This window comes from Ursus arctos, unplaced genomic scaffold (genome assembly GCF_023065955.2).
Source record: "Ursus arctos isolate Adak ecotype North America unplaced genomic scaffold, UrsArc2.0 scaffold_18, whole genome shotgun sequence".
In the NCBI taxonomy this organism is placed as follows: domain Eukaryota; kingdom Metazoa; phylum Chordata; class Mammalia; order Carnivora; family Ursidae; genus Ursus; species Ursus arctos.
This window is the reverse complement of record NW_026622852.1, coordinates 8,033,975-8,058,314: the sequence shown is the minus strand read 5'-3', so window position 1 is coordinate 8,058,314 and position 24,340 is coordinate 8,033,975. Positions and strand designations below refer to the sequence as shown.

The 24,340-nt window shown below is 35.9% G+C and overlaps 1 protein-coding gene across 21 annotated transcripts in view; it reads left to right on the top strand.

The window, feature by feature from the left end:
- MPDZ (multiple PDZ domain crumbs cell polarity complex component) overlaps window positions 1-24,340 on the top strand; it is a 168,726-nt gene that overhangs the window by 67,735 nt on the left and 76,651 nt on the right. For 14 of the 21 annotated variants that reach the window (XM_048222973.2, XM_048222968.2, XM_048222976.2 and 11 more), the window contains 11 exons: window positions 2,716-2,899; window positions 3,862-3,951; window positions 5,634-5,743; window positions 7,809-7,955; window positions 8,833-8,997; window positions 10,795-10,980; window positions 12,376-12,585; window positions 14,273-14,389; window positions 16,738-16,905; window positions 23,370-23,654; window positions 23,923-24,046. In XM_048222973.2, coding sequence (XP_048078930.2) covers window positions 2,716-2,899; window positions 3,862-3,951; window positions 5,634-5,743; window positions 7,809-7,955; window positions 8,833-8,997; window positions 10,795-10,980; window positions 12,376-12,585; window positions 14,273-14,389; window positions 16,738-16,905; window positions 23,370-23,654; window positions 23,923-24,046 — 1,786 coding nt within the window. The remainder of the gene's footprint in view (window positions 1-2,715; window positions 2,900-3,861; window positions 3,952-5,633; window positions 5,744-7,808; window positions 7,956-8,832; window positions 8,998-10,794; window positions 10,981-12,375; window positions 12,586-14,272; window positions 14,390-16,737; window positions 16,906-23,369; window positions 23,655-23,922; window positions 24,047-24,340) is intronic. The other 7 variants (XM_048222978.2, XM_026506535.4, XM_026506528.4 and 4 more) reach the window with 2 other exon arrangements.

The window sequence follows — 24,340 nt, the reverse complement described above, 5'->3', positions numbered from 1 at the left end:
ATTGAGAAACTATTTCTTCCTATTTTGAGAAAGTATTATTTTATAACATTAAACTTACTTTGTTGTAAGCTTCCTGTTTTACAGATTGTGCTCTGTTGACCCCTAGGGTTTCACTGTAGACATTACAGGGGAGGGATTAGAGCAAACGCTTCCATTTTATTCCTCTTTGTGTATTGGTATTCCATATAAGAATTATTTGATCAAGGGATTCTATTGTATTTAAAAAAGTTGACCAAACTGGTCATCAGATGAAATCGTATATTCATTCTTCTTAGACTGATGTATAGAAATCTTTGCTAAAAGCAGTATAGAATTATGATTGATTAAAAAAATATTGGGGAACCTGGGTGGCTCAGTTAGTTAAACGTCTGACTCTTGATTTCAGCTCAGGTCATGATCTCAGGGTCATAAGATCCAGCCCCGCGCCCCCCGCCCCTCCCCCCAGCACAGGGTCTGCTTGAGATTCTCTCCCTCTCGCTTTGCCCCTCCCCCTGTTCACCCAGCGTGCACACTCTCTCTCCCTCTATCTCTAAAATATGTAAATAAAATCTTTAAAAAATTTATTAAACAAGCTTGTAAGTAAAGAAAGGTGTCAGATGTTGCCTTTGATATTTTGACTTTGTTAATAGGCTCAAGTTCTCTCTTAATATGTATCTCTGTAAGGTGTGTTAGGGGAGGGCTTGGCTGGCTTGATGGAGTGTAGTCAGGAGCTGGGGTTTTCCAGTTGTTTCAGCTAGGAATTCTCTCCTCTGTTATTGTTCCTGCCAGCTGTGGTGTCTGCACTATGCGTTGCAAGGTTATTGGAGCTTTCCTTGGGAGCACACAGGCAGTCTCCTGCCATTGCATCTAGTCCCAGAGCACTTTTGTCTGTGGTACCATTGGGCCTGAAGCCACATCTTAACTCTACCTGTGAGCATAACAGACCAGAGCTGCCTGGGGCCCCGATTTGGGCTTTGGGGACCTTATCTCGTATGTATGATAAGTGTAGTGATATTTGAACAGAAACTTCTCTCAAGAAGGCTAGAGATTTTCATGTTTATTAATCACTTCTTCAGTCTGTCAATAATACCAGCTTCTCAGTTTCTTCCCAGTATAAAGTGCTGGGCACTGTAATTTTAGGAAAATAGGTACATTATAACCATATTACAGATGAAGATACTGAGAAATTTGAATTGAAATCTAGTTTTAGAAGTCCATGGTTATTCCATTATACCAGTTTCTTCTGTGCTGGTACCATCTCTGACATTTGGGTAAAGAATATGTTTAAATTCAGGCCATCAAATTTTGAAAATCAAAAAGAATTCAGTTTTTAAAAAATGTATTTGAACTTTATTGTTATTAAGTTGATAAAATCATGTATTTGAGTTTTTAAAATTAAATTGAATTTTTAAAGAGTTGAACAATAAAAATCTATTGTAGATAAAAACTTGTCATAAGTTCTGTGAATTTTGAGAATGTTTATGGACCCTTAAAGTTGAGATTTTCATGAATTTTTGCTTATTTTCTTTACTATCTGATAGTAAAGAACATGTTCATTTGTTTTAGATTGATTTTTGTCTTTGAGATTTAAATTTAAAATAAGATGCTATAATCTGCATTTATTTATTACAAAAGATAATTTGCTTTGCAAATAAATCCTTGACATATGGACCAAAGGCTCTATATTCCCATTTGGGGTGAATATCTATTTTGCAGACGGCAGTGTGTTTTGATGACATCAGAGCCTGTCCTCTTGGAGCATGCAGTCACAAACCTAATAATGACAGAAAATATAAAATTAAAATTATGGTAAATGCTAGAAAGGAGAAATGGTAAAGGTGCTTTGACTATAGTCAGAGACCTTAGGATAGTTCAGTTATGAAGTATTGCACTGAGATCTAAAGCAAGTACTGATGTTTTCTGGGTGGACAGATGAGAAAGAGCATGGGCTGGAGGGAGTCCAGAGAGTCTATACTGGGGGAGCAGACCTTGCAGAGGCCTTCTGGCTGAGGGGAACATTGCAGGGCAGGAGTGGAAATGAGCCCTTGGGGGCCGAAGGGCACAGGGATAGACAGCACCATGTTGGAAGAGATTGGTGGCAGAGCTGGGGACTGTTTACACAGGTCTTTCTAAGCTATGTTCATGATATGAAAGTTGGCCTAAGGAGTGTCCAATGGAAGGCACTCTTGGGATGATAAGATCATATCTGTAATTTGGAAAGATCACAGGGGCAACTTCAAATGTTTTATCCTTTATGAACTAGGAAAAGGGAAAGTCACATGTATTTTCTAAAGAGGCAAAGAAATAAAAAGGATGGTAATGTTGTCATCTTTCTTTTTTTAAAGCCAGGATAAGTATGATATGGAATACATCAGCACTCTCAGAGACCACTTTTGTCACTGTCTTCTCCACTTTTATATCCTGCGTAGTACTGACTTCCAAACTTGACTATGTATCAGGACCACCTGAGGAATATAAAAGAATATTCCCACCCTGAAACTGTTGGTTCATAATATCTAGAAGTGAGACACCATCATCTGTAATAAAACAAAACTCACCAGGGTAATTCTAGTGCATCTAAGTTATTACTGGTCCCCAAACAGGTGTTAGTTCATTCTCTAATTAGGGGAGTACTCAGTCCTGTTCATTTCCCACTAACAAGCAGTAAACATGCATTTGGTGAATTGGTAATACAAATATTCATTTATTTTTTAACATGTCTTGCTCTGATCACAGGTAGATGGCACAAACCTTCAGGGTTTTACCAATCAACAAGCAGTAGAGGTGTTGCGACACACGGGACCAACTGTGCACCTGACACTAATGAGAAGAGGAGCAAAGCAGGAGGCTGAGCTCACGTCAAGGGAGGATGTCACAAAGGAAGCAGTTGTGTCTCCTGTGAATGCCAGCGGAAGCAAAGGTAACGCCAGGTTAAACTGGTTTTCAGTTAGACCCTTGTATTACTTAGATATTTTTCTAATTCTGAGAGTACTTAAAGAATGGTATTTAGTCTTCACTCTTCGTTATGAGCCAAATAAAAAGGAAATTTGATGAAGTTGGTACTAACCAGAACTGTGTCCATTCACTGCAGAATGAGCTTCCAAATAAAGCGGGTTTCTTTCTTTCCTGTTGATTCAGGCACCATTTCAGAGTTGGAAACGTGCATTTACCTTCCCATACCTGCCTTACTTTTGGGTGTCATTGCCATGTTTTCTCTTTAAGGGGAAACCGTTCTGCCCTGGCTAGGTCTGCAAGCCTCGTGTTCCTAAATGTCCAGCCTTCCTGGAAGGAATCTACTTTAACAACACATTTAGAAATGTCATTCATAAGCTGTTGGTACATGAATATCTCTGAAAATTAGTGCAAACCCCCCCCCCCCCCCGGTTGCTGACTGATGTAAGAGTTTGTTGGTAGAAGTCAGGCTTTGGTTTGAAAATGCTGTTTCATTTCTCAAATTATTGACCATTCTGGTATTTATGCGATATACTATTGATTATAGCAGTAGGAGACAGGGAGGCAAATCACTCGAGAAATTTATTCTTTTTTTTAGAGAGAGAGCGTGGGGGAGGGGGAGAGGGAGAGAGAATCTCAAGCAGCCTCCACACTCAGCGTGGAGCCCAACGTGGGGCTCAATCTCAGGACCCTGAGATCATGACCTGAGCTGAAATCAAGAGTTGGACACTTAACTGACTGAGCCACCCAGGTGCCCCGAGAAATTTTTTCTTTGTCATGTTAACAGGAGAACCTACCTTTTAAGTACAAGTGGTTATTGAAAAGTTTACCTACGAAGAACACTCACCTTGGGGTTAAGATAAATACAGTGGGATTTGAAAAATTATATTATATTATAGATGTAACTACTGAAATATTCTTATCTTTAAGAAAATTATGAAAAAGATGAAGATTCTTCATCTTTGAGTAGAAACACCAGCATATTACCAAATGAAGAAGAAGGTAAACACCTGGAGCCAGGTTATTATGTTCTTTATTGTTTGTTTGTTTGTTTGTTTGTTTGTTTTTTAGAGAAATGATTTTTGTAAATGTGATTAAGCCTTTATGGATACTAAATTACTAAAAAAAACTATCAAAAAAGAAAAAGAGATCCTTTTCAGTCCTTATTTATAGATGGGATTACTTTCTCTAGTGGAATAAAATAGATCATTTACACCTGGCGTATTTTCTGGCTGTATGTTTTTCTTTCTTACAATTTTAAAAACCAGATCCCTTTAGGAATCAGTCAATTATGTACAAGGTTTTATGTTAATCCCCTTCCTTCACTACAGCCAACATGTCCATATCTTATTGAGCAAGCAATAATAAAATTATCAAGTGTTTTTAAACTAAATGTGAGAGTCTTTTTTAAAGCATAAGCTCTTAGGAATCAAACTATCCAGTTTTGGGAAGCTTTTTCTTGTCAGTTTTTCAAAAATTCGAAATCTTAATATTGGGAAGTTGGTTTGGAAAGGAATTGTATGGAGAAATTATTAAACCTTTCTGAGATTTCTTTCAGTATAAACCTAGACTCCATCAAGCTGTTCAAACATTTTTTAGACCAGTATTGTTTTAATATATAATTATGCCAGAATATTACTGCCATCTTTAGGCGAGGAGCTATGTGCTTTCCTTACCTGTCCCATTGCTTTAGGTGCTTTGGTAACTTAAACCCGCTGAACTGAGTCCAAGCCTGATCTTCCTTCATGTGTATGCTGCCCTTCACTAAATAGTTGTATGGAAGATTTGTGGTTCTTTAAAATATCTACTTCATTATTAACGTTTTTTTTTTCTGTTGAAAATTTTGATTTACTTTTATTATTTTAAAGGAATATTTGTGTTTGCAATAATATCCTGGGAGTGTGATATCTAAGATTCATATGTGTTAATTGAATTCTGCAATTTTTACACTAGTAGTTGAAGAAATTATTTAGGCTAAAGTGAGTATCAAGAGTAGCAGGAAAGAATAAAAAGGTTTTAGAGCATGAAACTTGATACAGTAAGTAGGGATAGGAGTGCGAGAATCACCTCGAAAGCCCAAATCATGTCTTTGCTTTGGTGAATGTGCATATGGGAGGATGGGAGGGAGATGCTCTAGACTTAGACTTAGAAGTCCCCAGTTCTTTTTTAAACTAACTAAGGAAAAACTTCTAAATGATTCTAATGCAACTACCCTAGTGCTGGTCCTCAGACAACAAACAAACAAAAGAAATCAAACAGACTCGTAGATACAGGAAACAAGTGTTGGTTACCAGAGTGGGGAGGTTTGGGAGCAGGCAAAGTAGATTACAGGGATTAAGACGTACAAACTTTGGTTATAAAATAAATAAGTCATAGGGATGCATTGTACACATAGGTAATACAGTCAATAATATTGTAATAACTTTGCATGGTGACAGATGGCAACGAGAGTTATTGTGGAGATCATTTCATAATGTATGGAAATATCGAACCATTATGATATATACCTGAGACAAATAGGATATTGTTTGTCAATTATACTCTAAAAAAATGTGTAGAGAAATAAGAGTAACTCATATACTGGGTGAAGAGTCAGACTTGCTACAACAGACAGGTTCTGATCACAGTGTCTCTGGAACAGAATGTAAAAATATGGAGGTTTTCATAGTTTGTCACTGACTTAATTGTGTTGACTGTTTCAGGATATCCGTTATTGTCGGCAGAGATAGAAGACATAGAAGATGCACGCCAACAGGAAGCTGCCCTGCTGACAAAGTGGCAAAGAATTATGGGGATTAATTATGAAATAGTGGTAGGTTAGCTTAGCCTCCCTAACTTCCGAACTTGTGACTGTGTTTGAGCAGGAAGTTCATGACAAAAATAAAGATGACCTTCCTAAAGAGGGCTAGAGAAGTAGGAAAAGCCCAGGACTTTTTTTGAAAACATAAATGAGTCAGGTATTGAAAAATTCAGGTTGGAGAAAGTTGGATAGTAACAAAGGAACTGAAATAAATGGGGTGAAAATTTTAGGACTTGTAATTCATCAATATTTTCCCACTCTATCCTTACATATTTACTTCGCTTAAGGGGTTTAATTCTGCATCCTCTTTTCATACCATTTATGCCATAGTAAATGTTTTATGTTTATTAATAGTTTGCATACCTCATATAGCAATCAGGACTTGCTATCCTAAATAGAGACTTAACAAAGCTAACACAAATTATCAATCTTTAGATGTATACCACCAAATTTTAGGGATTTCGAAAGGAAAAATAAAACCATAGGTTAAGGAGAATTTTTCATATTGCTTATAATATTCAAATACCTCTAGAATAGGAGAGATCAAAGAACAGATGTCATATAATAATAACTAGCATTTATTGAGTACTTTGTGCCAAGCAATATTCTTAGTGTTTCATTTAATCTTCATGACAACGATCTTTTTTTTTTAAAAAAACACTCAAGATGATTAATAGTCAAATAAGAAGTAAGTACAGCTGTTATTACCCTTTTAATCAAGTTAGGGAAGAATACAATAAGGTCCAGCTTAACTGTAGTTAATTTAGCATGAAAAGAAGGTTGGGGGATTCCTTCTATGGGGTAGGGTTAACATGGCTGGGACATATAACTGAGGCTGCACTTCTGTGGTGGTAATTGAATAGTGAAGGGAACTGTCGAACGAACCACTTTGTCACAGAGGTGAGACCCAGCACCATGAACTTTTGGCTGTCCTTTGTGCACTTTTTCTCTTGCTGGTACTCCCAGTAATCTGTCAAGGGCAAAGTGTGCTATAGGTAAGAACCAAGCTGTTTATTGGCCTTCATCAAACAAAAGTCAGATAGATCTGACTTTAAATTGTTTGCTATGTAGTTATACAGCATAAATTTAGTTGTAAGAGGAGTGGTATAATAGAAGGAAGGATTGATGGACATTATCAGGGAGGGACTTGGAAGGCTGCTTGATGAAGTGATATTTACATGGGGTTTTAAGAAGTGAGAAGGATTTCATCCACAGTGGATTTCAAAATTGGATGATGTAGCTTCTGATAATAACCCTGCACATATTAGCAAGATTTGAAATATATCTTTTTTAATTAAACACTATTTTTCTCAGTCCCTTAGTTTCCTGAACTATAAAATACAGGGAATGAAGTAGATCATCTTTAGTATACCTTCTGATTTTAATATAGTAATTGGATTCTTTGTGAAAATGGGTGATTTCCTAACACTCTTCATTATTTAATGTAACAGTAGGAAATAAGAAGTTCATTCTCCTGTTTTAAGCTTTGGTTCACTTTTAACGACCAGTGTTGTCTGTTGATACCAGCATAAGATCAGGTGTGTGGGCTCTAGATTCAGACTGTGTAAGGTTCAAAGTTCTTGTATAGCTATGATTCTGGGTAAGGTACCCTCTTTGAACTTCATTTTCCTAATCTGAGAGACAAGGATAGACATTGGAATGATTTATGAGAAGCACGAGATAAACTACGTAATAGGGTTAGCCCAGTCCCTGGCATATAAGTGAAGTGCTAAGTATGTGTCTTTTCTATACTGTTGTTTGAGCACAGGCATTTGATTTCATCTGTGGTTGTTTAGATTACCCCGCATTTGTTACTAGTGTCTGTAGGTACTGCCCTGCCCAGTGTCTCGGGTGCTGGCACCTGGCTCCTTCCTCTGCATTTGTGTTGGCTCATAAAACTGATAGGTAATCAGTACTCTTTCACAGGCAAAGCTCCAAAGCTTTGCAACTCCACAATAAGATTTTTGAAGCTTTTGTGAGAAAGTTGACTTTTTTGGGGGTGAACATAAAATATATACATGAGGAAAAAAAAACAAATGAAAAAATACTAGATGCATGACCATTTTTTTCCTTTCAGGTGGCCCATGTGAGCAAGTTCAGTGAGAACAGTGGGTTGGGGATAAGTCTGGAAGCAACAGTGGGACATCATTTTATCCGATCTGTTCTACCAGAAGGTCCTGTTGGACACAGTGGGAAGCTTTTCAGTGGAGATGAGCTGTTGGAAGTAAGGAGCTATGCCATTCCTCCATCCCCTTAAATAAAATTCTGAAAATAATGCAGGAGGCTTAATGTGTAATAATAATATGCATAAGTAAGTTCTTATTTTAAACCTCCCCTCCAAAGTCTATTTAAGAGAAATATGTAAGTAAAAATCCACCAAAAGTAGAAATTTCAAATCTGTCTGTACATTGATCTTCAGATCTAATTCCATGCTGGGTGTTTTTTGCTTGTTTTAGTCCAGAGAACTATAAAAACTTTCTTTTAAAAAAATTAAACCAGTTATTCAATTTTTAGACTAGGTATTACTTTCACATGTTTCAGAATCACAAAGAACATAGAGAGACCCTGAACAGTCTCTTTCTTGTGCTAATCCAGCCAGTTCTCCTCACCCTTCATTAGGTGACTACTGTTATATATGGTCGTGTGCAGTCTTCCCGATACGTTTAATGAAGAACTAAGAAAATTTGGATATATTCTTTCCTTCCACTTTTAAAAGCATACTGGCATATGATATGTACCATTTTCCATTTTGATTCTTTCACTTAGTAATATAAAATGTCAATTTGTAGAATAGTCTGTTCCCTTTCCCTTTATCCCTGGGTATTTTTTTTTTTTATTATTACCTCTCCCTTTCCAAACTACTACTCTGGCATGTGAAACGGGTGAATAATAGTGATTTTTCTGAGTGCTTTACAAGTCCCATCTCCAACACAACTCTAATGTTGTTTTAGATCATACTACTGTAGGGAACTCATTCTGAGCACAGCAGAACTATGGTAATCACCATCGTAAAATTCGTATTCATTTAATAAAAGATTGATTTCAAAAGAGTACTCATGTTATGAAATGTTCTTTCTCGGGCAACTTCTCTTTTTGCACAGGTGAATGGCATAACTTTGCTTGGGGAAAATCACCAAGATGTGGTGAATATTTTAAAAGAACTGCCAATAGAAGTGGCAATGGTGTGCTGTCGACGAACCGTGCCGCCCACCAGCCAGTCGGGGGTGGATAGCCTGGACTTACGTGATATTGAACTGGCAGAAAAGGTATCAGGTTTGAGACTAATCAGAATAAATAATGGAAAGCCTAAATGGCAACTAAAAATTTTTTAAGTCTTTTTTTTTTCTTTCATTTGGCGTTCGATTTCCTCAAAATCAGTGGCTTGTAGGAAAGACCTTGTAGTCAGACAAACTGAGTTTGAGTCAGGCTTGGCATTTACTAGCTCTGTGACCTTGGGCAAGTCACTTCATCTTTCTGAATCTCACTCTTCCCCTCAGTAAAATCTACATCATAGGGCCTGTCTTCAGAGGGTTGTTCTGTTGTAAGGTAATATAATGATATTAGATATTATTGTACCCTTTATGCTTATATAATTTATTCACAGTATTCCTATGAAAAATATACTCATAGTGGGCCCATTTATAGAAGAGAAAATTGATGTAAATAGTATATAGTACAAATGTGGTAAACAGAAGATACTTAGTGCCTGGCACACAGTTAGTACTATGTGAATAGCTGACATATGGATGGACACATCCTCTCTGTGATTTTAGATCCTGTTTGCATACTTTTGTACTTTAAAAAGTGAAAAATTTGAGGTCATAACATTGCATGTCAGATAATATTCTGTGACATCCAGACCTCCCATTTTCCTGTTTGCTTGTTCTTTTCCATTCACATCAAAATGTCAAGAAATGGAGCTCATCAGCTTTTCTGAGGACTCATAATAGATATCTAAAGTTAAAGTTTGGACTTCACATAATTTGCGGTCTAGTCAAATCTCACTTAAGGTAAAATGAGATGTGATATTAGGACTTCACTTACATTATACAGCAGGAATCAGTGCAGTGGAATAATTTTGAAAGGTTTGAAGAATGTTCATTTGAGTGGAGCAGGGTAAATAAGAGACGTAATCCCAAATTGCGTAGAACTCACTCTAGCACCATACATGTCCATACACATTTTTATGTGTTATATGTGGGATTATTACAATAAAGCAGGTGGACAGATTTGTATCTGTCGTCTTAGGATATGTAATAATTAACAGCGAAGATGATATATAAATAGAATTTCATCATCAAAAACATGTCTTTCTGAAATTTGATATGTTCATACAGATGAAGAAAACTGAATTAACTTTGATTCACTTTATTTTTGCTGAAAGAGGCTAACATTTTGTATTCCTGTTTCTGTGCCAAGTGCTTTAGAAATGTTATCTCATTTAATTCTTAACAATTCTATCAAATGGGTAACTGAAGTTCAGGTTAAGAATATTGCTCAAGGCAACACAGTTAAGAAATCATACACACACTCTTTAAGCCCAGGTCAGTCTGACTTCAAATCTTGTCTTGCTACTGTGCATACTAATTTATTAATGAAATAATCATGTGCACAAGTCACAACATTTTATAACTTTTGTTTGCAGGGAGTACAAACTTCTACAGCCATTTCCTCTTGAATTGTTATTTGTCATAGAACTTTTTCTTTACTATCAAAGTAGATTTACATTTTTTTCTGACTACAGAGGTGACTCAGACACTGATGAAAAAAATTGAAAACCACCCACAGCCATGCTGCTGAGTATAACCACTGTGTATTTTTATGGGAAATCTTTGAACCATACAGTTTTAATGCCAGTTCCATGTTAGGTATTTCTGCCTCTTTAACAACCTTCAGTAATTCCTACCTTCATTTGTAAAAGCTTCATGATAAGCTGTTGCTACTTTTATTTGCGAGTGGTTTGTTCTGGACAGATGCTGGGACGCGCCCTTTTCCTCGTAGGGATGGTGTGTGTCTGCTAATCTAGGGCCTCTGAAATAAAAGCTGTCTGGTCTGTTACCCAGCCTCATGTAGACCTAGGCGAGTTCACTGGGTCCTCGGAGACTGAGGAAGCCGTGCTGGCCGTGACCGACGTGGGTCAGAACGTGGAGGAGGTTCAAGGACCTTTGGCCATGTGGGAGGTGGATGTGCAGCACATCGAGCTGGAGAAAGGGAACAAAGGACTTGGTTTTAGCATTTTAGATTATCAGGTAACTATATCTTATCTTTAATGATTTTTTTAAAAAGATGATATATGCTCAAGGTATATTGTAGATAAGAGAAAAAGCAGTTAATATTTCAGAGTTATCAAAGACTTTCCTTGTTTCTAGCAAATCTTCCAAAATAATAATTTATGTGGTTCATTTATCATGAAGGGTTTCTTTTAACTCGAGTTCATGGAACTCTTCTAGATTTCAGCTCTTGAAAATTTGAAGAACATACAAAATACATTTTAGGAATATCATAGAAATATAGTTTTTTTTGTTATTTGGGGAATATGTCTAAATTATTTTTATTTCCACGCTCATAATTGATAGTTCATATTTCAGTGGTAAGACTCAAAGTATTAAATACTTCTTCAGTCTGTAGTGAATTACAGAGTTCTAATTGAATATGGATTCTTGTCATTTGACTGATTAAATTTATGAAGAAGCTTAAATTGGTCAAGTGTTGCATCCTTACCCTGCATTGTGTTCTGTGCTAATTGAGGGGAAATGCTTATGCGTGTGTGAGAGAGCACAGCTGTTGCTCCTCATTAATTAATACTGAACCAGAGAGCCATCTCCAATGACTCCCAGAAGTTGTGTTCTTTATAGGGCTTGACTGTGGTGCCTGTTCTGATATTAAGGTTGCTGTGTCTGGAAACACTGCATCATCACCTACTGTATGAACTCTTACTGTATTTCTTCATTTCAGAAAGATAGACCTGACCTTCTACTACACTCACATCTACTGATGTCCCACAGTAGTAACACCCTATTTAACAAATGCCTGGGTGGCTCATTCGGTTAAGCATCCATCTGCCTTTGGCTCTCGTCATGATCCCGGGGTCCTGGGATAGAGCCCCACATCAGACACCAATGGAGCCTTGTGTGGAGTTGTTCCCCCTTCCCCCATAAAGCCCCCCCATGGAGCCCAGCCTTGGGCTCCCTGCTTTGAGGGGAGCCTGCTTCTCCCTCTGCCTTCCACTCCCCTTGCTTGTAAGCTCTCTCTCTCTGTCAAATAAATAAATAAAATCTTTAAAAACAAACAAATAAATGCTGTTGTCAGTAATTCCTGTATCTGACGTCCAGACTCAGAAGACAGTTACTAGATTGGACAGTTTATCAAAAATTAAAATAATTTTATAGTCATCTGTACGATTGAAGTGGTCTACTCAGGAACAACTTGGTACCATCCTTTAGGGGAACTCTTCTAAACTCTTCAAAATGGAGATAGCCTTTACCTAGATAATTTGTTTAGAAGTGTTGCATGAAAATTCTTTTTTGAGGCACTTGAAACAGTTACCCATCCATTATAATTCAGAGGCCAATCTATAAAAAAGTTTTTTCAATAAAAAGGAACTACCTTCTTTTTTATTAATGTTTCCTTCCCCATTCTGTCAGGATCCCATTGATCCAGCAAGCACTGTGATTGTAATTCGTTCTTTGGTACCTGGTGGCATTGCCGAAAAGGATGGTCGACTTCTTCCTGGAGATCGACTCATGTTTGTCAATGATGTTAACTTGGAGAACAGCAGTCTTGAAGAAGCTGTGCAGGCCCTGAAGGGTGCACCGCCAGGAACCGTGAGAATCGGAGTTGCTAAACCTTTACCTGTAAGAATTTGGATTTTATTGATTTTTTTTTCAATTTGTAAACAAAATGGCTTTTAGGCTTACTTTTAGCTTCAGAAGGTGTTCTCATGAGTGAATCACGACTTTTGGTGGTTTACATTGGTATGGTTATCAGCCGTGTGAGTGTAAAGATTTAATTGAGTAGTATTTTTTAAAAGAATAAAGGAGAGAAAACAAGATTCAGAAATAAATTTATAACATTAAATTATGATTTTGTAGTATGCTTTTGATCTTTTTTATTGGGTAATAAGGTTATGATGAATATAGAATCGAATATTTTAAAAGAAATATGCCTTAAAATGTCTATACCAATATAGTGGGGTATTAGAGAAATTAATAGCATTCACCACTAACAGTACAATCTTTAATTATAGTGGAATAAAGTAGAATCTCTGTCAGTGTGGTGTAAGGACCTGCATTCTGTTGATTTCAACACATTTCTTGTCTAATTACAGCAGAGCAAGAAATTGAACTTTTCACAGTGGGTTCATCAGCTTGTGGCTCTTCTCCTGGGAGGCAGTCGCCCTCCTGTCATTAATTAGTGCGGTATTAATAAATAATCAGTTCATGCTACATAATGTCAGTATGTTTATTAGGTATAGTGATTACAACATTGCACTTATCACTGAATTGCAAGTAAATATTAGCAACATTCTCAATATTTGTGGGACTTTTTAAATGTATAAATATATTTTTAAGTCAGAGGTCAAATACATCTTTTCTTAAGAAAATGCAAACACATAGGTACATTTGCATAAACATCAAATAACAATTTGTTGACTTTATGAAAGAATTTGTTCAAATAGTAAGCTTTGTTAATACATTTGCAATGTTAGATTTTTCATGCCTCACTTTGTATTCCACAAAGAACCTTAGTAACCTCTGAAAATATATTTATGACAACAGAGGAAAGGAGGGAACTTCTGCGTGTGTTGCTGATACGGGTGATGTAGGCAAGAAAATCTATTTCAGGCTATTTTATTTGAGATTGGAATAAATGCGTTAGGTTTTCTGTCAGTGTGATCAAGGTTGCAATATAATAGATTAGGAATGTAATTTAAGTAGGTTCTGTACACGTAGAGTTTTTTTAGTGTTTTTAAAGCTATGCTCAATTGAAAGACTTCACTGTAGGGTTCTCTGACACTCCTTCTCAAGTAAATCACATTCTTTAAAATAACATTCTAGTAAGGGATGACAGAGAGAAATTGATCCTTCCTTTGTAATGTTTTTTTTTCCCTCTGCAACTTCTTTCATATCTTAACTTACTAAAAGGCTCCTTACTTATTTTTGTATTAAGAGGTCATTGTTTAGCCAGAATATTTGGCAGATAAAACTGACCAGAAGATTATTATATAATATAAAAATTGTTGATTTTCATGATCTTTTATAAGGAGAATGAAAAAATTAGAAGGGATTTTCATCTAACAGATGATGTATTGGTATTAGAAGAATGTCCTTGTTGTGTCTTAACAAATAAAGATGTTAAATATGAGTATTTATCATATTTCATGTTCATTGTTCTATAAGTCGTATGTTATTTGAAAACATTCCCATTTTTTCCCTCTTCTCCTTACTTGTCTTCTTCTATCCCCCCCACCTTTCCTTCTTTCCTTCTTTGCTGTTCTCCCTCATCCTCATCCTCAAACACTGAGCCTCCTTCTCCCTGCAGCTTTCACCAGAAGAAGGGTATGTTTCTGCTAAGGAGGATTCCTTTCTCCACCCACCACACTCCTGCGAGGAGGAAGGGCTGGCTGACAGAGTCCTCTTCAGGGCTGACTTGGCTCTGGTTAGTGGCCACAACCTATCAAGTCTTCTTTCAGAAATCCTATGTGTCTAATTTTTTGCCTTTCGAAATATTCTAAAATCTTACTATAAACTCTTTGTTCATAATGTGTTGGAAAACCCAACATTTTCATTTCAACTCTAGTGGTTCTCATAGTTCAAAATAGGAAGAAAAACTATAATGTATGAAAATTATTTGTTGGATTTAGGGAAGAGATTCAGTTAGCAATGCATTCTGACAACTAGTAGAATTAACCTTTATATCATACCAAAAGTTGTTGAAGCATCATTTGCTCTAATTTCATACTTGGGCCATTTCTAGGCATTGTTTAGCTGTTTTTAGTTAATCAGTTGTTTTGGCTACCTTTTAATGAGGTAACAAGTATATTTTTTCCATTTGATACAAATAATCTGAAAACCACATAAATTGGTTCGGTTATTAAGAACACAGAAGCCTCCAAAATAGTCAAAACCCATGTTTTCTATAATTACAAAATGTAATAAACATCACTGATTTACTAGAAAATTTTAAATTAAAATTTTATTTTTACTTGATCTATGTAAAATCATTCATTAGAATAAATGTGTTTGTGGACCACTGGAGACCACTTTGATGAATAAATGCATGAATCTTGCTCCTAAGAACCTTACTGTCTGGTAGAGGAGACAATACTATAGCAATAATTAAGACATAAAGCTAAATACCAGATATAAATAAACATGTGACATTTATACAACATAAATATAACAAATTGTACGTCCTATTCCATTACTCTTATTAAAGCCAGGTTCCTGGCCTACCTTTCTTTCGGGCAAATAATGCCCAGAGGTACTAGAAAGGATATACCCAGCTTTTGAAATCCTTGTTTCAGTGTATCAGACTAGAGTGAGGTTTAAAACCCATGGCATTCTCCATTATGTAGTTATAACCAGTTGTGCATATCTTGCTTTAGAACCGAGTATGAATTATTTCTTTGATTTTGATAATCCTGATTTTGGGGAGACAGTTTTTCTTCTTAATATTTTTCAGTTAACCAGCTCCTGAAATTGTCTTTTGGAAAGTTTTGGTGTATATTATTAAAATACAATAATATCACATTACAATATAATCAGTAATCCATGACACAAAGCTTAGTTAATGCCATCTGTCTAGATATGATGTGAAGTATTTACTGTCTAGTTGTTGTACATGATAAACATTTGTGAAGGGTAAACCTCCACAAAGTAGTTCACTAGTGAATTTGAACATGTATTTAAAATATATTATTAGAGAGAAGGTCACTTGGAAATGGTGTACCTGTGTTCTTAGCATGTTTTTGCAAGAATGTGACCTGGTATAATGTTATAATTCTCCTGGCAAAACAAGTTGAAATCACAAAGAAGTAGAACACACAGGATTTTGCCATCAAGACAGAAAATGCTGATAACATCAGAGAAGGCTAATACTTATGTTAGTTCTATCTATTCTAAAGTATAACTGTGAGTGAATTATAAACAAGCTCCTCATGAGTTTATTCTTTCACTTGGTTCTGCCACAGAAGATAGTATTAGGAGTTTTAGATAATACATAATGAAATGTTCTACTTTATATGAGTTTTCCAACAATAGGAGTTTACAACTTTATAACTTCCCCATAACCATAATTAGGCTCCTTGTTTGTTAGTGTAATTTCCGTATGAAATCACAGATACTCTTTTTCGTTTCTGACCATCACCAGCAACTTTGAACCTACAACTTGAATGGTTTCAAAATCTAGTTTAAAATAACTTAAAATAGGGGTGTCTGTGTGGCTCAGTCAGTTAAGCGTCTGATTCTGGATCTCAACTCAGGTCTTGATCTCAGGCTCATGAGTTGAAGCCCCTCATTAGGCTCCATACGGGTGTGTAGCCTACTTAAAAAAAAATAACTTTAAAGATACTGTTTTAGTGAGTTTTATAAATGGATAATTGCCTAGCTGCCTTGTTAAATAATAGTTTATTTTAGTTGAATAGGAAAAGTGTTGACCTCATTCATTTTATTATAAAATTCTAGGAGTTGGGCAGGTGGTTTTAGAAAAGAATGTGAACTGGAAAAAGTAAATATTTTCCTTAATTTATGGGACCACTTAAACTTCGAATGGATCCAGGCCTATTGTTAATTGTTACCATTGTCCTTTTATTGGTGGAATAAGTAAACAATGCCAGCAGCAGTTTGTCCTCCTGCTGTTGTCTTAGTCAGTCTCTGAGGTGTTGAAAAAGGTGAAGAGGTCATGTAGGAAATAGAGTGAATGCCGGGATGCTTTTTAGTCTCAAGTGGACACTTGTCATATAGGTAACCAGAATTTCCAACTGATATTATTGTTTTGATTCCTAGGTGGACACGAACGAGGCTGACTTAGCAGATGAATCTACATTTGAATCTCAGTACTCTCCGGATAATGACAGTATCTACTCCACTCAAGCCTCTATTTTATCTCTTCACGGCAGTGCTTGTAGCGATGGCCTGAACTATGGCCCCTCCCTTCCATCTTCTCCTCCCAAGGTACAAAGGAATTGTCATTTTACTTATGGGAGAGCCTTGTGTGCAATTATCTAGAGATCAGTGTTTATGGGGAATGGTGGGAGTAGTACATAATTAGAGGAATTATGTTTTTTCCAGTCATGGATCCATTATCAGATTAAAGTGGTTTCATTGAGGTAGTGTTGATTCAGCATCTTTTAGACTGCTAGGTACTATTTAAATTGAGGTTCTGTTGTGTAGAGACAAGGGTTCAAAGCTTTGAGTAAGATTTATATGATAGAAAAATTTTAATGAAATGTATTTCTCAAATTGTATATTTAGCTGTGTCTGCTTTAGAAAAATCATGAGGATAACTTTATTTTCTTAATTGTTTTAAAATTGATTTTCATGCAGAGTTGGATAATAAAATATTTCTTGCATTAATTTAATATTTACTAGAAAATTAAATTTAATACTGTCATATGTTTTTATATAAAATGATGCCAAAAAATACATAGAAATCACAGTGAATGGCAAAGTATGATTAAGTCTCTGGATATGAATGAAGAATTTAGTTACTATTTGACATATCTGTGCCATATGTATTTTAGAAATAGATTATTGGCATAAATGCCCCAACTCCCTTTATTTTCTTGGTGATGTACTTTATAATGTTTAATAAGTAATATTTTAAAACCTATCCAATCTTTTGGGCATGAAATGGTATCTTACTATTTGCATTTGGAGTTCCGCTTTTTAGTGGGGTTGAGCACTGTTCCGTATATTGGTCTTTCGGTTTTCACTTGTGTCAGTGGCCTTTTCGTATCTTTTGACAATTTTTATATTGTGTTTTTTTTCTACCTATTGATTTGTTAGAGTTTTTTATATTTTCAGAAATACAAATGCACAAAACAGTTCAGTGTATTTCATGAGTATGTGTGTGAGTATGTGTATTAAAAAAACTAAAAATGTGTAGGAATAACTTTTTTCAACTTCAGGAAAGAAGTTATTCTTTGAGAAAGAAAGAAACACGGGAATTCAGCTGTATGTGTAATACATTATATCCTTTAAAGAGGAAAGAGAGTTGAAGAGAATATGGCAAAATGTTAACATTTATTCCATCTGGGCAAAGACTTCACGTATGGATATAATTTCTTTATTCTTCCATGTTGGAAATATACCATAAATAATCATTAAAAAGCAAGATAAAAAGACTAGACAGTAACTTTCTTAAATATATGAAATATATATTTTCCATATAAATTAAATTCAGCAGGAAGGAAATCTGTATTTTTGAATAAGATGGAAAATAGCATTTCCACAGGTCTAGCACAGTTTTCCTCCTTTCCTGATTAACAAGTAATTTTTGGCCAGAACATTTTCAAAGCATTTTCTTTTATGTTCAAGGTGCACCTGTTATCCTTGCAAACGATGCTGGGAAATCTCCTTGAATTGGTTTGCAAGGTATAATCTTGAATGGAGCAGCTGCTCCTCTCTCACCACACCTGAGACTGTCTATGTGCCTGCGTCCTGTCTGGAACGTGTTCAGTCTCTACAGGCCTCAGGGCTGGAAGCGGAGTTCATCTCCTAATGGACCCTCCTTAGTCCACAGCATAGTGCACCACTCTTGCCAGTGGGACAGATTGCATTGTTTAACTTAGTAATTGTTACTTAAAGGGATTACACAATCTGCATACTGAGAAGCATATATTTTACAGGGCAAATGCTGGCTGTATGCAGCACAACATATTGGCTTACTGAATTCTATTTGCCTCCTTTTTTTTTTTTTTCCTAAGCAGTTTACTCCTTTGTTGAAGCAGATTTTGGCAAGCTGGCCTATCAACTGAAATATTTAAACTACAAAACAACAAAGAAGACATTAATAAGGATGTTTTAAAACACATTGTGAAACTCCTGTGTGCTTTCAGTTTTCTTAGAAAGTAGGACTGTTTCTGCATAGTGGTAAATCTCTGCAACATTGTTTTTTATTTTTGTTTTTGTTTTGTGGTGTCTTTATAGCACCAAGATATTTACCAGAAAATTGTATGTAAATAAAAAATTAGATGATGTATTCATCTTCCTGTTTCTTTACACTAAATTTATTTTAAAAAGACAGAATGGCAATTCGTTATGGAATTTAGAACTGGCCATTTTTTTTCCTGGTCATTTTTCTTAAGAGTGAGCTCACTTTGGAACCCTCAAATCGATAACATAAAATCTTATAATATATGATATTTAAGGCAGAGAAGGCTCTGTACTGATTTAAAGAAGTGTAAAACAGAGTGTGAAGATCTCAGTGATTCCTCAGGTTTTTGGCTTTGTTAGATATGTAATAATCTTGGTGGTTGGAAATGCACAAATAATTTCACCTTGGTCAGGTACGCTGCCAGAAGTTGTAAGAACTAATCGACCAGAGCAGGGACTCACCGTAGGAGGGAGGCCTGACTCCTAAGAGCAGAGTGTGCGCCTGAAAGCAGCTTAGATACCAAAGGCTCGTAGGCGTATGTCAGAACTCCTTTGTCCAAAACTCTCCCATCTGGGAGCCCATTCTGATTTTTTTTAAGGAGTGGTATTCATATAATTTGATTAATTATCATGTAAGGAAAATAACCATTACTAAAAATCTGAAAAATATAGTAGAGCTACTCCTATGGCATTTGGACTAATAGAGGCAAGTCATTGAGATGTGAATTTTAAAGGCAAAAATCCAGTGGGTTTTCTCATTGTTGTAGGTTTAAATTTTCTTCTTTTTATCCCCTTTTTCCTTGTCACCTTTAAAGACAACAAAATGCAGAAGTAATTGTTTTCCAAACTTAAATGCTTGTAGACTTTTATTTAAAAGCTCATCATGGTTTTGGGGAGAAGATGCTTTCATTTATTTTTTCCTGTTTTGGATTTTGAAATACACCCAGTAAAGATTATTTATGTAATGAGTCTCCCCTAATACTCCTTATCCCCACTCCCAAGCCCCACCTTCTGTTGTATATCCAACACTCTCGCTCCAGGGATGAAATGATTACCAGTCCTTCATTCCTCATATGGTCTACTAGGAAATGCTTTTAATTCTAGTGCAAGTTGAACTTGGTGTTTGTCAGGATAGAAGCCCCTCCTTGCACCTTGCACACAAAACATAGCTAATGGATTCCGTGATTTTAAAAAAAAATCCATTTGTTCCTACAGATCTCCACTTTCTGTCATTCTGTAGCATCAGTATGGCGGCCTTCACACCCATGCTCAAATTCTTTCTTTGGAGAAACGGTTGGTATCAAAAACTAATGAAATCACTCTAGCCAACATGATGAGAGTGATTGTGGAAGTCTTAGTGATAAAACTGCAAGCTTTCGAAGTATAAAAGAAGTCCCTTTTTTGCTCAGTAGGATTGGTGTACAAACAATAAAAGAAGTACTATACCCTGTGTCAGAAAGAGTGGGAGAAAGGTGGTGAGTTGGAGTGGCTGTGCTTTTAGTATGTTTTCCCACGCTATGGAAGGACTTCTGTGGTAGACGACTTATGAAGAAATTCTGGTTGTGCCCAGTGAATGTTTCAGTACTTAGCTGGTCTATATAAATAAATCATCTGGGTAAATAGCGTGCCCAGGTATCATCCTAACTTACTCATTGCCCTTAAACAGATCTTTTCAAGTGTATTTGACATTTTTATTTAACCTGTCTCTCTTTCTCTTTCTCTTTTTTTTTTTCCTGAGAACAAGAATATATAAAGTAGAGGCACGTGTTAATGTGGATTTTTGCAAGACTTCAGTTTAGGTACCAAGTTGCACTGGGAAATTATAGAGTTATTTTCGAACATCTTACAGGGGAAGAACTGCTTTTCCTTTAGATCCATAAGACTTTTAAAAATAAAACTCAGTTGGTTGTTCAGCAACCAGAAACATTTCTGAAGTAGGCGTATGTTGTCTGCTGTGTTGATTAGCTCTTTCTTTTCTGTGTCTGTGTTAACTCCTTTATGAATAATGCATGGAAATTTCTATCACACGATTTATAGTAAACCCTAGCTAACAAGGGTGGCTTGACCTCCTTTTGTGATGAAAAACAGTTTTAATTGTTATCTTTATGTGAGGACTGGGGAAGATGATATACTGCTAAATATTATAATTAATTTAGTAATACAGAAGCTAATTCTGTAGTAAGTGCATTGTTATTTTTCATCAGAGCAAAATCATCAAAATTGGGTGAATGGGCCAACAGGTTATTGTTTAGGTTCCAGCAATGTGGAGGATGATGGTTTTTTATCATTGTTCCTGAAGAGTCTAAAGATGTTACTTGCTTGTACGATATTCCCACTTGCCTTAATTCTTTGTACCAGGAATACTTGATAATTCCAGAGAGATGATAACTTACGCTGATAAGAGGAATATAATTAACTCTGTTGGAAAAATTGATTACCCTTTTAGAAAAAACAGAATGAGATCTATATCTCACACCACACCCTGAAATGAATTCTAGAAGGATTAAAACTGAATCTGAAGAGAAAGCAATTATAAAACAGAAGAAAAATACTAGAAAGCATTTCATTTTCTTTGTGTGGAAGGACTCATTAAGCAACTTTTGAAACCCTGGAGCACAAAAAATTTTGACAAATTTGATTAAAGAATTTCATAAAGAGTTACAAAAGAATTCTTGATTATGTAAAGAATTTAATTTCTGCATATATCTATATAACATGTACAATACTTGTGGTATATATTACAGACTTTACCTACAAAGTATATCAATGACAGGAACAAGTGGAACCCCCCTGATGAAAAGTTGGATATAATATATGAAGAGACTGTTGACAGGAGATATACAAATGGCATGTCCTCTTTAATTGTCAGGGACATGCATAGTAAATGTTAAATTTTATATTTACTAGAATATATTTCTTTCAGATCAAATTACCAAATTAGGGTTGGCAAGATAATTCTCACAGGTAGTCCCATATTTTTGTGAAAGAAAATTGGAAGATTATTTGGCAGTATGTACCAACATTTTAGGTGTGCATATTATTTGGCCCAGAATTCTAGGCATTTATACTAAACAAATTTTCTCGCTTGCAGAAAGATGTGTAATAAAAATAACAGTAATGGCTAATGGTTATGGGGCATTTTCCATTAAGTCAGACATGTTATTATTACTTGGTGGTATGAACTCTCTCTGTCCTTCCGCTAGTCCTGAACTAGGTCCTTTTGTTTTCCCCAGTTAATAGCTGAGGGGACCAAGGTACAAAGGACAGCTAGTGGTAGAGTGAGCATCTGAGCATGCACTCCACAGTCTGCACTCCGGGGCCTTTCCTACTTAGGAGTAGTTCTGTGGTCATAAGAAGATTGATGTTGATGTTTATTTACTGACATGGAAATCTCTCATGTCTAGATAGAAAGATACTTCAAAAAAGGAAGTAAAAACATTCTACTTAATTAATGGTTTAGGTTAGTTTTAAAAATGTGTAACTGCATGTATGGGTGAGTGTGCACATGTACTTGTACATATTTAGTATGCAAATGAATAAAAAATTCTCACAGACATTCAGCTGATTCCAGCTCTTTCTATCAGGGAAAAAAATGGAAGTAGGAACCATAGGGGGAGCTTACATGTTATACTCTGTATGCACACACATATATATACCTGCATGGCTTGAGTCTTTTCTGATGATAATGTATTCATATGCTACTTTTATACTTTAAGATACTAATAAGAGAATTGTAGGGAAAACTGGTATGTTTATTCAATAGCAGTTCATGGAGTGACTACTTGCCCAAAGCACGTAAGTGATAGAATATATCTGTTGTAAATAGATGTATACAGGTATGTCAAACTAGAATTGTAGAGTTTCAGGGAATTTTAGAAATCAAATATAAAGTCAAGAGAGGTTCTGTTGTGATGTGTAGATTGTTGATAAGAGAGCGTAGATTAGAGCCTACATCTTATTACACACCTTCTTAGTATTCCTTTTGTTTACCCTGCAGAACATTTATGAAAGCTTTCCCTATAATAATTTGAATTACATGGCTTTCTTTTCTCCATGAATACATAGAAATGCCTATCAAAATGATTTTTCCTTGGAGATTCTTGTAAATCAGAATCAATATTCTCTTTATGCTCTTGATCTTGCGTAGGAACTTCAAACTGATTGAAAATGAACTATTCTTTAAATAAGATTTGAAAATACCAGTTACTTGCTTTCCTGTGTGGATTGAACTATAATTTTATTTGTGAATAGAACATAATATTGTATCTAAATGATCTCATGTACAGTATATAGTACAAGTATACCTCAGTTGAACATGACATATGTGATCTGCAGGAAATGTATTCAGAGGCGTTTATAAAAATAAAGATACGCAGAATGTCAGCTAAGAGAAGAATTTGTATGTTCGCTAATTCTTCTTGAGTAATGAATAATTAAATTGTGTTCTGTTTTCCACTAGTTCTTCATTAACAAATGGTTTTGCAAAATACATTGATGTAACTCTGGCTGTGATTTTTTATTTTTTGTTCTTTAATCATCAGGATGTTACTGAAAATTCTTCAGCTCCAGTGCTTGATCTGCACATGTCCTTGGAGGATCTGTACACCCAGAATCTCCTGCAAAGACAGGATGAGAGTCCGTCTTCAGTAGACTTGAGCCTGGGTCCCGCCTCTGGCTTTACTGTAAATGATTATATACCTGCAAATGCTATTGAACAGCAATACAAATGTGAGAACACGAGAACGTGGGCTGAATCTCACCTACCAAATGAAATGATATCAAGTGCAGAACTTACTGCTCCCGTGCTACCTGATTCAACTGGAAAGGTAACATTTTAAAGATATGTACTGTATATTATGATGAGGTTGGAAACAGTGACATGTTGCAGTATTCTGGCTCACCCCTGCATTTGGCGCAAGTGCTCTGTTGACGCTGAGATTTGCAGAATCCAACCTATGAACTTATTTTGGTTATAGCTTCCTGCTGAAGAAGGCACAGCCAATTAGAGAACACGGATGATGTTGAAATCATACTCCACAGTCTTGTTTTCCTTTCCTGTGTGACTTATTTATTTATTTATTTATTGTCTGTCAGGGCTCCGAGTTCTTAATTCAGCAGAGCTCCCTGACCTCGAGTGCAGAGTGTGTCATGCTCCAAAACCTGTCCAAAGAGTCGTTCGAGAGGACTATTACTATAGCAAAAGGCAATTCTAGCCTAGGTAAGTTCCCTCCTTTCCACGCGTATCTTCCCTCTCAACCCGCTTGCCAGAGACAAATATCGAACCTGGTTTCAGCATTGTTGACTGTAGGCAATAAAATAGATGTTAAAAATGTTCCCGTAGTTTTTCTGGTTTCTCCTTTTATGTACTCTTTATTTTTCCTGAAATGGTTAACAGGTTTGTTTACTTCAGACTAGCTTAAATCCTCATGCTCTTAATTATTTAAAAGTATTCATGAGCCTCATTCACATTCAAGTAAAAGATATATGAATTGTTTGTGTATGAAACAGCGAA